The sequence below is a fragment of the Myotis lucifugus genome, unplaced genomic scaffold (genome assembly GCF_000147115.1).
Source record: "Myotis lucifugus unplaced genomic scaffold, Myoluc2.0 scaffold_35, whole genome shotgun sequence".
Taxonomy (NCBI): Eukaryota; Metazoa; Chordata; class Mammalia; order Chiroptera; family Vespertilionidae; genus Myotis; species Myotis lucifugus.
The window spans coordinates 2,590,055-2,605,336 of NW_005871083.1; the positions used below are offsets into that span (position 1 = coordinate 2,590,055).

General features: G+C 43.7%; 1 protein-coding gene across 1 annotated transcript in view; it reads right to left on the bottom strand.

The window, feature by feature from the left end:
• CDH13 (cadherin 13) overlaps positions 1-15,282 on the bottom strand; it is a 990,542-nt gene that overhangs the window by 364,783 nt on the left and 610,477 nt on the right. Inside the window, exon 6 of the mRNA XM_006087037.3 lies at positions 3,376-3,520. Coding sequence (XP_006087099.1) covers positions 3,376-3,520 — 145 coding nt within the window. The remainder of the gene's footprint in view (positions 1-3,375; positions 3,521-15,282) is intronic.

Below are 15,282 nucleotides of genomic sequence, written 5' to 3' on the forward strand. Positions count from 1 at the left end.
TGGGAGATGAATGTTCCTTCACACAAACTATATGTCCCTTTGCCTTCCCTTCCCTAGTGGGTTCGCTGCCAGAATAATAATTGCAGTATTAACAATACATTGGCATTTCCTGAACATTTATTATGTTCTAAGCACAGAGTGAAGCACATTGCCCCATTTACTCCTTGCATATCGTTCTCTAGGGTGGCACGATTATACACCCACTCCATCTATAGGCAAGGCAATTGAGGCTTCTAGAAGGTTCAGTAACCTTCCCAAGGGCTCACCTTGTTAAAGAGGTGAGTGGAGCATAAGGGCTCACCTTGTTAAAGAGGTGAGTGGAGCATTAAACCCAACTCTAGGCCACAATGCTTGGCACCGGACTAGCCACATCATTTGTTCAGCAGTTATTAACAATTTTAAGATGGTGACGGCAGAGCCTAATAGCAACCCTGGGGCCCTCTGAGCGTGATGCAACCCTGGGTCCCTCTGAGCGTGATTCTCTGGGAGGCGGAAGAGAGTGATGTGAATGAGGGAGGACGAGGACCCCGGTGGGGAATGCTGTTTACCCCCAGAGACTGAGCAATAGCTCACATAGATTAAAAGCCATTCAGTGAGCCTGGATATTGGTCAGAGAGCTGGTCACTTTCTGTCAGAAGCTAAATCAGTTCATCGGATTAGAACCCCACAAATACTTTCCCTCAGCTGGGCCTGCAAAGAGTCCGTCCTAAAGAATGTGAGGGAAGGTGGCCGGCTCCAACATGGTACATGGGAAAGGGCCTGTGTCTTGAAGCCACAGACATGAAAACGGATCCTAGCTCATCTCCCAGCTTGTGATTTGGGGGAAGTTCCTGGACCTCTTTGAGATTCCGTTTTCTTATTTGTATTATGGGAGAGCTACCACCTCTCAGGGTAGGACCTGGTATAATGGAGGCAGTGATACAGTGTATATAAAGGTCTCAGAATACAGTAAGCGCTCATCATAGTTTAGCGGCTGTTTTCACCGCGAAGACTTGGGGACAGTTGAAAGAGCACATGATGTGAAGGTGGGAGATACAGTCGAGCCCTGAACACTGCCTCCCATCTGTTATGGTGTCAACTGGGCAAAGTCACTGAACTCTTTTCAGGGTCAGCATTCTCTTCCGTAAAGTGGACCCAAAATAATGTCCACAACACATAGGATTCTGAGAGCCGCACATAAGTGAGAGATTATGAAACTGGGAGAGGCGATCATTTCTATAGCCGGTCTGTGTTTGTTGTTATAACTTATAAATGGTTAAGGTTGGGGAGGGGGCTTAAGAGAGGGTCACCGTCACCCTCCCCAGATTCCCACTGTCCCCATGGAAGCTTCGGGGCCTCCTTGCCTGAGCTCTCCCACAGGCGCTAAGTGATCTAAGTGATTTCTCCTCTAAAAGTTTTCCACATTTCCACATTCTTAACCCAAACTTTGACGCCATTCCAATGCCTGCTTTACAGTCGAACCCAGAGGGTACTGAAAAGACAGCAATAAATCAGGCCAAATTCCACATAGCTGGTAGAAGCTCCTCCATACTGATCTCCAAGGCTTTCTGTATTTTATAGGACATTTCCAATTATAAATTGAAGTTTGAGATGGTTTATGTTTTGCTGGAGATGCGTCCACCCTAACCAAATTGCTTTGTGCTTTAAGAAATTCAATATACATAAAGGATTCAATTTTCTTTGAAAATATGATGTGTATATAAAAACATTAAAATTTGAAATTCTTTCTGAAACTTTAAGGAAGGGCACAGTGGGAGGTAAATTGAACATTGTTTAATCGTATATACATATAATATACAGAGATACGCACCTGCTCACAGCTGCCTGAAATATCACCATTGTCATTTACATTTAGAACACTTTTCCAGCCCATCTTGAATTCCAGTCACTCATATGCAATGCCCGGGTACCACAGATGGAAAAGGAGAATCATTTTTCTGCTCTGCTCCATCTCCAGTCTCTTTAATAGCTTTCCTCATTGGTTCTCCTAACTTGTTCTGAACACCAGCTTGTTTAAGATTTCTGTAAACATCAAACTCAAATTCCAGGGTCTCACTCACCAGAAGCCATCTCTCCATCAGAGCAGCCTCCTGAGAGGTGCCACAGGAAGTTCCGCCCGGAGTGATCTGACCCACCTCCACCCACTACTCTCTGATTTTCCGGTGCTGTTTTCACCCCTCTGTCGCCACCCTTGCCCCCAAATGCCCTCCAGCACACACAGGGAATTCCCTCTCCTTTTTACAGAATGCATTCAAATTCCAGAAGAGAGAGGGTCACTCCTGCCCCTGGGCATCTGATGAAGTGCATAGAGATCCAGCTCCTTGAAGTTGAAGGGAGGTTTTAGGCACCTTCCTTACAGTTATTCACCTGGTAGTCTAGGCAGGTTACCATGACAACACTTCTAGCACCTCATACAACTACATGTTATTGATACATCCCATCAATTCAGGCGGAGGGTGGGAGGGCAGGTAACCAGTCGAACAAGCTATCCAATGTTCATCTCCCATCTGGCCACTGAGTGACTCTTTCACTTACTTGTTTTGCCATAATCTGGACACAGCCTCAGTGATAGACTTAATATGGCGCTTTTTCACTTAAATGCATTTTAAAGCTTAAAATCAAAGTACAGCCTTACACTAGGGATGTTTCTTCTTTGCTCTCCAGTTTCTCAAGCATTATACTTAGGACTAATTTCTGCTGCTGGTCACAGAATGCTTTAATTAGTATCTACTGGGGCAGAAAGGGAGCTCTAATTGTAAAACCTTCCCTGACAGAAAGGTTAAATGTGGGAAAAAGATAAAAGGAGCTCTGTAATAACTCTGAGTCATTTTCATAACAGTAGGTACAAGTATTTCCAGGGAGGAAAATAAAATGTCTTGCCTTTGGCCCTTTGACTGAGGACAAAGGTTTCTCCACGCACATCTAAGGAAAGGGGAGAAAAAAGGCCTACCCATTTTCCAAAATGGTTCTGATTAAAATGCAGTTATGAAAAGAAATAACTGAGGAGCCTGCAGTGGGACTTTACTGTCCTTCACAACCACACTGCTTCACAAAGTCCAGCCTGGGGTCTCACAAGGGTGAGCTAGATATTTACATTGTGTCCCACGGTAGCCATGCGTTAAAGACTTAGATGTCGGTCACCCTTGAAGGATCACCTTTAGGGACAAGGGGAGATATTTCCATAGTTTGCAATACCCCAGTCATGTTCTGAGTTGCATCTTTCCAGCTCCTGCTTCTACCCAGGGAAATAATATGTCAATGATGATGCATACCAACAACAAGTTGGAGTGGCAATACACAGTCTCTCTCATCCCCAAAGATCACAGTATGCCACTTCCCAAGCCATTATGCTAATGATAAGCCAACTTAACATACCTGTAGGCGATCCTTCCATGACATGGCCAACATAGGGGCCCTCTCTAAAGCTTGGTCTATTGTCGTTCTGATCAATCACAATGACTTCCAGAGGGACTGGCCCCTCAAGAGTTCTGCCGTTGACATCAGTGGTCTCCACAAATAGCTATTGGAGCAAAGAGATGGAGAAAGAGGGATTAATTCATTATGAAAATTGAAAGCAGGTTCTCTGGAGAAGGTTGGTTATATCAGCAATTGTATGAGCCCTCAGCAATATTGTGGTCTCAATGGATAGACACTGGGACTAGAATAGAAACTAAACATTAGAGAATAAAAGACAAAGATCAATTCATGGGAGGTCCCCCTTGGGAAATTTACAATTAATTTATCAAATCTGCAAAGGAAGTCCAAAAAAAGAAGAAGAAAGAAAACACTCGTAATCAGCCATAGCTAAGAAAATGTGCTTACATTGTTTCTGTTTTTCCAACATCATTATGCTTAAATGGAATGTTATGCTAATAAAAATAATTGACTAAGCAGTTATGAACATAGTACATTAGAAAATAACTGACAGTGTTTATAGTAATGTTTGGGAGAAATTCAGGGCAGTAAGTATGTATAGAGAGCCTTCCTGGTGCAAGGAAGCCATTTGCTGGGTCCTGAATGACACCTCAGGATTCCTGCCCACCAGGCCCTTATAATCTATGGGGAAATGTCATAATTCCACGAGACACTTCCAATACAGAATAACCTTCAGATCTCAAGGATGAAGAAAATAATAGCATAAAAAAACATTAGCTTTATTGTCTTGGAAACAGGAAATTATGTCATGACATTTCCAGTGAATCACAGTAACCTTATGCTCTTATTTTCTGAGCCTAATTCAGCCTGGATTGAACTCGGCAGAGATGGCAGCACTTCTCGGTGGATATCAGTGGTGGTCCCTGCATTGAAGGGGGTTGAGCATTTTAGTCAGAAAAGGGTCTCTACAGTGGGAATCCTCAGGAAGAGGCCTCTGCAGCTGGAATCCCAGCATAACATTAAAAACACTCATTATTAGGAATAATAATCAATATTATCCAGGGCTTACCCAGGCTCTCTACTATATTAACTCACTTGATCCTCACAGTAATCCTAGGACCCTTTTGTGAGGAGGGAACAAAAGCAAACAGAGATTATAGGTGGAGTCTAGATTGGACCCCATGAAATCAGGCTCCAGAGATTACATTTTGAACATACATAATGTTTCTAAGTCACTTAATGCCTGTCACATAAAATATCTCAAGAATATTATAAGGCTCTGGCCAGGTAGCTCAGTTGGCTGGAGGGCCGTCCCAATATACCAAGGTTGTGGGTTTGATCCCTAGTCAGGGCACATACAAGAAGTAAGCAATGAATGCATAAATGAGTGGAACAACAAATTATTCTCTCTCGCTCTCTCTCTCTCTCCCCCCCCCCAATCAATAAATTTAAAAAATAAATATTCAATTAGCTCCTGCTATTGTTGCTACTGTTATTGTTATCAACACCAATGTAAAAACTAGCCCAGCCCTGGCTGGTGTGGCTCAGTTGGTTGGAGTATCATCCATTACACCAAAAGGTTGTGGGTTTGATCCCTGGTCAGGGCACCTACAGGAGGCAACTGATGGCTCTCTCTCTCTCTCTCTTTCTCTCTCTCGTCAATTAAGGGGAAAAAAACTAGCCCAAATTAGGAAAATAAGAGAGAAACACCTTTGTTACAAACCAGCACAGTACCCTACATAATGGTGCTGTAATTGGTATCATTCTTTTGGAAAGCAGCATGGGGAAATTCAACAAAAAGCTTTGAAAACACATACATTTTGTTCCATTTGTATGCCACTCCTGGTTATATTTGAGTTAGGTTGTGCTACATATATGAAAATATTCACTCTAGTGTTATTTCTAGTAGTGAAATAACACTGGCATCCACTAAATGTCCAGTGAAAGGGGACTAGTTGAATGAATGTTTATGTAACAACATGCTAGAATACAGCCATTAGAGAAAATGATTATTAAATCTTGTTGATCTACTAAGAATATTGTGTGAAAATAAGCTAAATAGCATGTGCAACATATACATATGGACAGAATTTGAACTTAGTAAGCAAAAGTAAAACCAGGTATGCTTGGGTAGAGAGATATAGTTTTCATTTTTTTTTCTTTAACAATCTTTTCACTAGCAAATTAAAACACACACCCACACTTTGATTTCTGGAGCAAACAAAATAACATACGTATACTTTAATTAAAGGGGCAGAGCCTTTAACATCTGCATAAATAGAAAAATCTTAAATAGAGTTCACTCTTATACTTTTACTAGGGGTCCAGTGCACGAATTTGTGTACCTTAAAAGGAACTGTGGGCCATGAGGCTGCAGTGGGCACAGAGGCAGGTCTTGGCCCATCCTCCACCCCCCGCCCAGCCCCTCCCACTGCAGCATCTGGTCCCCAGTCTGCCAGCACCCCAGCTCCCACCACTGCTGCTCCCACATGCTGACAGCGGCAGCCCTGCTCGCACCTGTTGACAGCACGGAGCAATTGGGGCTGGTGCCCTCAGCAGGTGTGAGTGGGGCCGTCACTGGCAGTGGGTGTGAGTGGTGGCTTCCAGCCCCGATTGCCCCTCAGGAGCAGGAGGAGGTGGAGAAGCTCTGAGGGGTGATCAGGGCTGGCAGCTTCTGCTTGCACCCACTAACAGCACCGAGCAACCGGGGCCGGGGCTGGGGCCGGGCACCAGTAGTGGGTGTGAGCAGCAGCTCCCGCAGCAGGTGCGAGCACCTGGGGGGACCACGGCGCGTGGGAGCAAAGAATTTTCAGTAACTACCAGAGGCTTGCCCTGATGACAGCGACTGGCACCCCGCCTTGGTCTGATGCCCCCGCTCACCTGCTCCACCCTCCCACCTTGGCCGATGCCCGCCATGTTCTGTGCTCTGCCACCTGCTGCCGACGCCCGCCATGTTTTGCACACGCCCCCTGGTGGTCAGTGCACATCATAGTGACCAGTTGTTTGGTTGTTCTACTGCTCAGTCTATTTGCATATTAGCCTTTTATTATATAGGATGCTGCTTTTAAAATCTACTATGAGAATACTGCTAAAGAAAGAAAATTAAAACAAAGCCTTGGGGTAAATTCATCAATAATGAAGGTCTGGCCTTTTGTCCTACCAAAATAGCCAGAGTTGACTTTAACTTAACCAAAAACCTATGTCTAAAGACAACACGTATGTTGGATCTGAATCTTAAGTTTTCTGTTTGTTCACAAACTGGCCCCCGTACATGAAGGGTGTGGAGAGATCTAAGAAAGAGGTGGACCACTCCAGATAGTAGGTAGCAGTTTAATAAGTAAGGGAACCTATATATGAGACTTGTCTTGGAGACCACAAGACAAGTAGATCTCTGTGTCCACCCACCAGGATCTTGAACGTTTATGTGGGTTCAGTCACATATGCCATCCAGATGGACTCAACAGCACCTTACTGTCTCAAGGCTGTGTCCTTGAAAAAGCTCACACTGTGGGAATGGTGGGCAGAACATACATTCCAAGGGCAGGAGAGGGATGAGGAGCCTGACTGCATGGGTCCAGCTTATGGGTCAACGGGTAGTCACATCCTCTTGATGACCTCCTCCTACACTTCCACTTTCTGCAAGACTCAGGTCGTATAAGAAGCACAAGTAGGACAAAGGAACAGAATTCACATTTGCCAAATATGCAAATATACTGGAACTGGGAGGGGCAGGCTCTAGATCCATCTCAACATAATGGGAAGACAGACAGACACTAAGGAGATATAATTGATTAGGATGAATGAAAAATGTTGCACCGAATCTCATAAAATGAATTATGTAAGTAGACAACCTGATAGCAGTTTATGTCATTCCAGTACCCAGAGTTTGACTCCTGAATTTTTTACTGGAAAACAATATTGCTAGATGCACTTTGGGTTATCGAGAGAGAGAGAGAGAGAGAGAGAGAGAGAGAGAGAGAGAGAGAGAGAGAGAGAGAATATGAATGTGTGCTGGCAGGGGAAGTACCTATTTTAGATACAATAGTTTAGAAGATTCTCTATAGACTTTCAGGCCCTGCCCAGAATCTACTTATTGCTGAAGGAACATTTTGACTGAGACTTGAAAGACAACAAAACAGAAGGAGCTGGCCATGTGAAAATGCATGGAAAAGAGTTGGAGACAGCAGGTGTAATGGCTTCTAGCTTAGCATTATATTAGGGATGGTCTTGGTACAAGATGAAGTCAAACTGGGGCTCCACTCAATTCCAAAGGAGTAGACTAAAGTCGATTCTGCTATAACATTCTTTGCTGGGTAAACAGAGATGAGGGAGGGGAAATGATATCATGCTTGTTTCTAACAAAGAAAACCATAGTAGACTGAGTAAAATATAGAATAGGAAATGCTAGTGCCTTACTAAGTAGTCCATGCATTTTCCAAATGGCATATATTAAGTGTGGATGAAAATTAAGCAGTCATGAAGAAATTATTAGTAAACATGACCTTATCTACCCAATCACTTACTATAAAGAAATCTGACATTCCAGTGAGCTTAAATAACTATTCTCTTATGAAGGTCACATCCACAGTTAACAAAGGTGAAATCTTCTGAAATGGGACTCCTAACTTTCAGAAGGTACCTCTAGCATCAGAGGATAAATGTTTAATGATGTTTTCACCTTCCTTTCCTCTACTTAATTGAAATTCCCAAAACCCACAAGTCCTTAGTCTAAAAAGACTGGAACAATGTTTGTTTCCTTTGAGTCACAAGATCTATTCTAGGGACTGTTTGGGGCTCCAGAAATAAAACAAACCGGAATGCATTCTAAGGGAGGCATTCTCATGCCTGTTCTTGATGTTTAAAGTGAGATGCCAATTAGTAGAAACCTACTGTGAGAAAAACAAACAGGCAGCCATTGGCAGAAAGCAATGGAATAATTGCTCACAGGAAATGGAAATCACCCAGTTTCTCACTGACTATTTCTGCTCCATCTTCTAGGACTGCTATTCTTAATGTGAGTGGTTGATCTTCTTGGGAATAATGAGGGGTGACATATAAAGAGGTCCACTGTGGAACCAGAAAGAGAGAAGATGCTCAATAAATTAGAGCTAGAAACAGTTGCCCAAGTTACTTGGACAAGTAATTGCCTAATAACTCATTCCATGGCAAGTAGGCCTGAAAAAGTGATATATTCGACCAACCTCTGTGCTGTGTGTTCTAGGACCTTGCTATTCACAGTGCAGTCTTCGGCCCAGCATCCCTGGCATCCCTGGGGGTTTAGAAATGCAGACTCTCAGGCCCTGCTAGAACCTCCCAAGGCAGCCCTGCATTTTATCCCATCTGCAGGGAATCCAGGTGCACACCATTCTTTGTGTGATGCTGAACTGTGACACAGGAGTTAGAGGTGAAAGCCCAACGGCCTGTAGCGCTTAGGAAGAGCATTCCCAGGTTTGGATGCATGAAAATAACTTCCAAACAGAAGGCAGAGTCGCACCACCTGCTAGGAAGCCACTGCACACTTGGACTCGTATCAACCCCAGACACACAGGCCAAGCAGAGCAGGTGTTTTCTGTGGATCCTTTGAACAGACACACACATGTATAAACACCACACATACAACATACAAACACAGATATAAAACTCATACACACACAAATCAATGTTCCCAATCTTCTCATCTTCAATGGTACATAATGAGCACTTAAAGTGTATTTTGTCTGATCACTTTCTGTAAAGTTGTGAAACAGAAAGTAGGGAGAAGGGAATTGCCTACTAACTGCAAAGTGAAAAGTTGCAGAAAACAAAAGAAAAGAGAGAGGGGTCCTAGAGGCGGGGAACCTCACAGGGGGTGGAGCACCAGTGTTGGCGGCACCCAATTGCCTCAGCCGAGGTGTGATTTTTGGATCCCACACTGCATTGTTGTTCTCCCCCACTGAGATGCAATACCCCTGGAGGGGTAAACTAATTAGGTTCTATCATTAGAGGGCCTAGGTGTCATCTAGGGGACTTATTGGGAATCTAGTTTACAGCAGCACTTGGCAAGACTGGTGTTAGTGTTTCCTGCCCATGCTGTAGAAAACTGAGGCATCATGGGAGAGAGACGTTGGTGGTCATGAAGGAGGGGAGCACTGCTAGGGGAGAGAGGCACATTCTGAAAGCCTGAGTACAGGGCTCTGAAGAGCTGTGGAGTGAGCCCTGGACCTGGATTCAGGAGAAAATAGTCTCCCTGATGTCCCGGATCCAGGCTCTGAGTAGGCACCCCCTCTTTGACCTTGGTTTCTGTGTTATGAGTAAGAGCCGACCACAGAGACCTCAATAGGATCTAGTGTGGACTAAGTCAAGGGCATGCAAAGGTGTCTGATATAAAGTGGTTTCTGAAGTTTAACCCAACTCTTACTGCCCAGATTTCAAAGGGCCAGCTTCTGCCTTTCCTAGAGAGGGCAGAACTATTTTACATTTAAAATGATGTCATCAAAATATTCTTAAATGGCATTACTGGAGGCACGAATGTCTGAGCGACTAGCAAGTATTATAAGTGACACTGCATGGTTATCAATCTGCTCTAAACTTTTTCCAGAGGGTGGTCCTTCTCCCGGGACCAAAGCAGAGACGCAGAAGCCATCTCTTTCTCCACGAAGCCTTCTCCCCTCTCCCCAGCCACTCGGCTACCAAGGCCTGTCTATCATCCCAATCTCTCTCAACTACACGGTCTTTTCCATCTCCATCACCGCCTCCCGAGATCAGCTTCTGTGACCTCTCACTGGGCCACTCCAACAGGCACCCACTGGTCATCCCTGCACCCGCTCTTGACCGCCATAGCCTCTTCTCTGAAGGGTTTGCGATGGTTAATTCGGTGTGTCAACCTGACTGGCCACGGTGTGCCAGACTCAAAATTATTTCTGCATGTGCCTGTTCCACATGAGATTAGAATTTAAATCAGTGACTCGGTAAAGAGATCCACCTCCCAGTGTCAGGTGAACCTGCTGAGGGCCTGAGTAGAAGCGATGGGGGAGGAAAGAGACTCCTGCTCCTTCTCCTTCTGTCTGCCCTGGGCCCGAGGTCTCCTGCCCTTGGTGCTCTGCTTCTCGGGCCTCCGGACTCAGACCAGCTGCCCCTCTAGCTCTCCCGGGTCTCCATTTTCAGACGGCAGGTCATGGACTTCTCAGCCTCCACAACTCAGGCAGGAGTCGACTCCTTATAATAAATCTCTTCATATATACATATATATATGTTATAAATTTTTACATTATATATATATATTTACATATCTCCTATGGGTTCTGTTTCTCTGGAGAACACAGACTAACACAGGCTTCCAGGGTATCTTTTCAAATTTTAATTTGTTTATAGACACCTCCCAATCATTTCTCATCACTCTTAGGATAAATACAACATTCTTTACTTTGACAAGTCTTTTTATAATTTGGCCCCGGGCCACAGCTCCAAACTCTTTCCACGTCGCAAGCGGCCCTCCTTGCGTGGTATCCAGGCACACCAACCTTTTTTTCAGTCCCTCCACCTCTCCTTCCCCACACAAGCATTCTCACTTGCAACACTCCTAGAAGCATGAGCATCCTATCTGCTGTCCCCTGGTGATCCCTTGTTCATCCTTCAGATCTCGGCTTATTATTTGTGTGACAATTCAATTACTGTTTGCCTCTCCATCTGGCCCCATGAAGTTAGAGGCGCAGTAAGTGTTCCTGCCTATTAGCCAATCCCCAGTACTGATGCCCAATGCCTGGCACATCACAGGCACTGGAGTTAATATTCATTGCACAGAGCCCTCTGCTGAAGAGGTAATGCCTCTTTAAGAGAGTGGAGACCAAGTTTTGGCCTCAGCTTCAGCCATCTGTCCTTTCTCTCCAACTCTGGCGTGGGAGAGCTGACAGTCAGGCCCCAACCCACCGACCACAGGCCAGCTGACACCTTGTGCAGTCTCAATTCACGAATGAGAGCCATGGTGGTAAACGTTACCGAAGCACATTAAATTGATTACTTGCTTTTTACAAGAAGGGAACAACATTTATTTGGTGTCTGATACATGTCTGGGCTTTTGATGTATTGCCACATGGGGCTCAAAACAACTTGGAGAAATACCACTACACAGAATCCAGAGAACTTAAGTACCCGGTCCATGGTCCAAGGCTGGCTTGTGATCTGGCTGGACCCAAACTTAGGTCTGACACAAAAATTCAAGCTTTCCCCCAGTATGCTCTTATTTGCTAAATACTTTCTCACAGATTTTCATGTCAGTTTTGTTTTCTTTTCTTTACTAACTTGTTATTTACTTAAGAGGCATTACATTGATTGTTATGTGTCACTGTTCCCCCATCAGAGCTAAAAATAGCTATTAATTTAGGCAATGAGGAGCATATTATAAAATTTTCCTAATACACATGAAAATACATATTAAAACACACCATGAGCCACTATGCATCATATAACATGCTGCCACAAATGACCGGTTGGATGTATTACAGTGTCAGCCTGGTTATAATATGTTCCCACTGGGGATGTATAGACTTTCTGAAAAGAAAAGATGTTGTTCTTATAAATTTAGCTCTCAAATGAACATGGTGAATATGTCAGGGAGGGAACAGTGTATGCCAGTCATTCCTAATCTATTTAAAGCAAAAGGACTTTGCCCTTGACAGTTTTCTCAGTGGTTAGAGTGTTCCCTGTGGACTAAAGTGTCATGGCTTCGTTTCCAGTCAAGGGCATGTACCTCGGTTGCAGGATCAATCCTAGGGCCCCGGTCAGGGCATGTGCAGGAGGCAATCACTCATGTCTCACATCGATGTTTCTCTCTCTGTGTCTCTCCTTCTCTCTTCCACTTCCCACTCTCTCTCTTAAAAAATAAAAGGAAAATTACGCAATCCAAGAATGGAGACATGAAGGCACCACATGAATGTGAGCTAATGGCTTCACTTCGGGAGCCGTGGTCAATGGCACCAGGTTCTTAGTGCTGATCTCTGGGTCTTGTGTGTGGGAGGAGAGAGAGGCTTGACTGTGAAGTAGGGAGCAGGCAGATGAAAGATCTCAGGAGCCAGAGAGGAAGCCAAGCTCCAGCATAGCTTCCCTGAAGCCTGAGTGTAGGTCCCTTCGGCCAGCCATCCTTCCCAGCATCCCAGCACCGAGGCTCCTCTACTCTCCTTCCATATCTTGAGGCATCTCCACTGAGGTGTGAACTATCAAGTCACTACATGCACGCCAATGACTCTTCCAACCAATTAATGCACCATAACAATGGAGACAGGCTGTACACAATCATGGACAAGAATCCTTTTTCAAAGACTAGGAACATAATGAACCAAATGACAAAGCACGTATAAGCACATTGGCCTTCAGCATCACAACAAACAATTAACATCTTGCCCTTCATTTGGCTCATCCTCTCATCTGCTTATGAAAGAGACAATTTAGTCAGACAAAATTTGATACTGTGATCTAACCCAAAGGGATGAACTGGTGGAAAACAAAATGTGCTACAAGGATTTTTGGGTGAAGGCCAAAATGAGGAAGAGCTGGCTCTTAAAAGCCAATACTTTTTGTAATATGAGATGACCCAAGCAACAGATGTCAAACCTGGATCAATGGAGTAGGAAACAAAGCAGGACACACACCGTCTATAGACTCATGAGTCATTTTGAAGTAAAACAATTTAGAAAACACTGACCTTTTGAACTCTGATGGTTCTGCTTCAGGCCAAATATTCAAATAAACTAAAACACACACACACACACACACACACACACACACACACACGAGTGAATTACTTATTTATGATGATAAATAAGTAGCAAACATCAGATCAGGTTGACTGTGTGTGTGCACGTATGCTTTTCAGCCACATGTTTTTTGATCACATAAAATAAAGACAATACATGAGCTAGGACTCCAACAACATAATGTGACCCAATTTCTCTTTTAGACATAGATGTCTCCTACCCAAATGAGTGTGTTCCCTCCAAGTTACCTTTCTGGGCACTAAAAGGTGTCCTCCGTGGGTGCTGTGGTTTGCACCATCTCTGAAATACCACTATGGGAACTTCTACTAGACCAGTTTAAAAGTCACAAACAAAGATGGGTCTCATTCCTTTTATGCCAAACGTCATCCTTTACATTAGAGAATAGTTATGCTAGAAATACAAAACAGTAACTGGAAGTTCACTGTGTGCAATTAGAGATACACATAAGTCTAACATTGGACATCTCCAATTAAACGTGACTGGAAGTTCAGACAGAGAGACTCACACAAAACCTTGAAATACATATGAAAAATAAGATGCCTGCATTTGCTTTCCTAGAGGACAAAGATAAAGAAAAGATGAGATCCAGCGATTGTGGAAGTGCGGGGACATAAGCACCAGGTTCCATGCAAGTGTAAATTCAACTTGATACAATCTTCCCAGAAGGCAGTTTGGAAGTCCCAGTATGTCTCCAGACCCTCAAAGATGTTAACAGATTTAAAAACATCTGCAAAGATACCATGGAAATAAAAAAGCCCACAGAGATTTGGGGGTAAGTATGCTCTTACGAGTTTATTTAAAACAGATGATTTCCAAAGTTTGAGAGTGGTTGGAAGATTTTTTTAAAGCAGTACTTTACACTATGGATATAATGTTTGTTGTGATATGAAAAAGAAAATAATAAAACTAATCCTAACTTATTTGATTAATGTGAAACTGAAATTGCCTTTGCTTTCTGTGTCTGAGTTCTCACATGTTTAATTAATATAGTATCATGCTCATTTATTATAGACTCCTTTGGTAGAGACGGATACATTCTGCATGTAGATGAGCATTTACTTGTGACCCAATCGGATCATAAACAACTCGAATACCTATTGTCTAGGTATTCCTTCTATATCTAACTTCATTCTGTGCCTTGAATAAAGAAAGCATTGAACACTGGCTAGTCTGGCACTGGATAGAGCGTTGGCCTACATTAGATTCTGGTCAAGGGCACATGTCTGGGTAGTGGGCTCAATCTCCAGTAGGGGGAGTGCAGGAGGTAGCCAATCGATGGTTATCTCTCATCATTGATGTTTCTATCTCTCTCTCCCTCTCCCTTCCTCTCTGAAATATATATATATATATATATCTATATATCTATATATCTATATATCTATATCTATATCTATATCTATATCTATATCTAGCGCATGAAATTCGTGCCCTCAGCCTGGCCTGCACCCTCTCCAATCCGGGACCACTCGGGGGATGTCCAACTGCTGGTTTAGGCCCAATCCCGCTAAACCGGCAGTAGGACATCCCTCTCGCAATCCGGGACCGCTAGCTCCTAACCACTCACCTGCCTGCCTGCCTGATCACCCCTAACTGCTCTCCCTTGCCAGCCTGATCGCCCCTAACTGCCTGCCTCAGCCCCCACTACCAGGCTTTGTCCGAAAGGACATCCGGAAGGGTGTCTGGAATACATCTGGTCTAATTAGCATATTGCCCTTTTATTAGTATTGTATCATGTATTAGTTAATGATACATTTAGCAAACATATATATATATTTTTATTGACTCTTTGTTTGCAATTCTTACACTCTCCTCACCTTCCAACAGGTCACAAAAATCCAACAAGGCTTTTCTACCAAAGACACCCTCACTGATCACTGAAATTACCCTAGACTTTGAATCGGAAAGCTTGCCTTCAAAATATGGCTCTGCTCCCTATAGAGTGGCTGTGGTTGACAGTGTAATGGTCTTCACAAAATTTTTTTAGAAATTTATCTTTATCGTTGAAAGTATTACAGATGTCCCGCTCCCCCTCCCCCCACCATGTACCCCCTCTACCTGGCTTCCACCCCACTCCAGCCTTCACGGCACTATTCTCTGTGTCCATAGATTATGCATATATGCATAAAAATTCGTTGGTTAATCTCTTCCCACATCCACT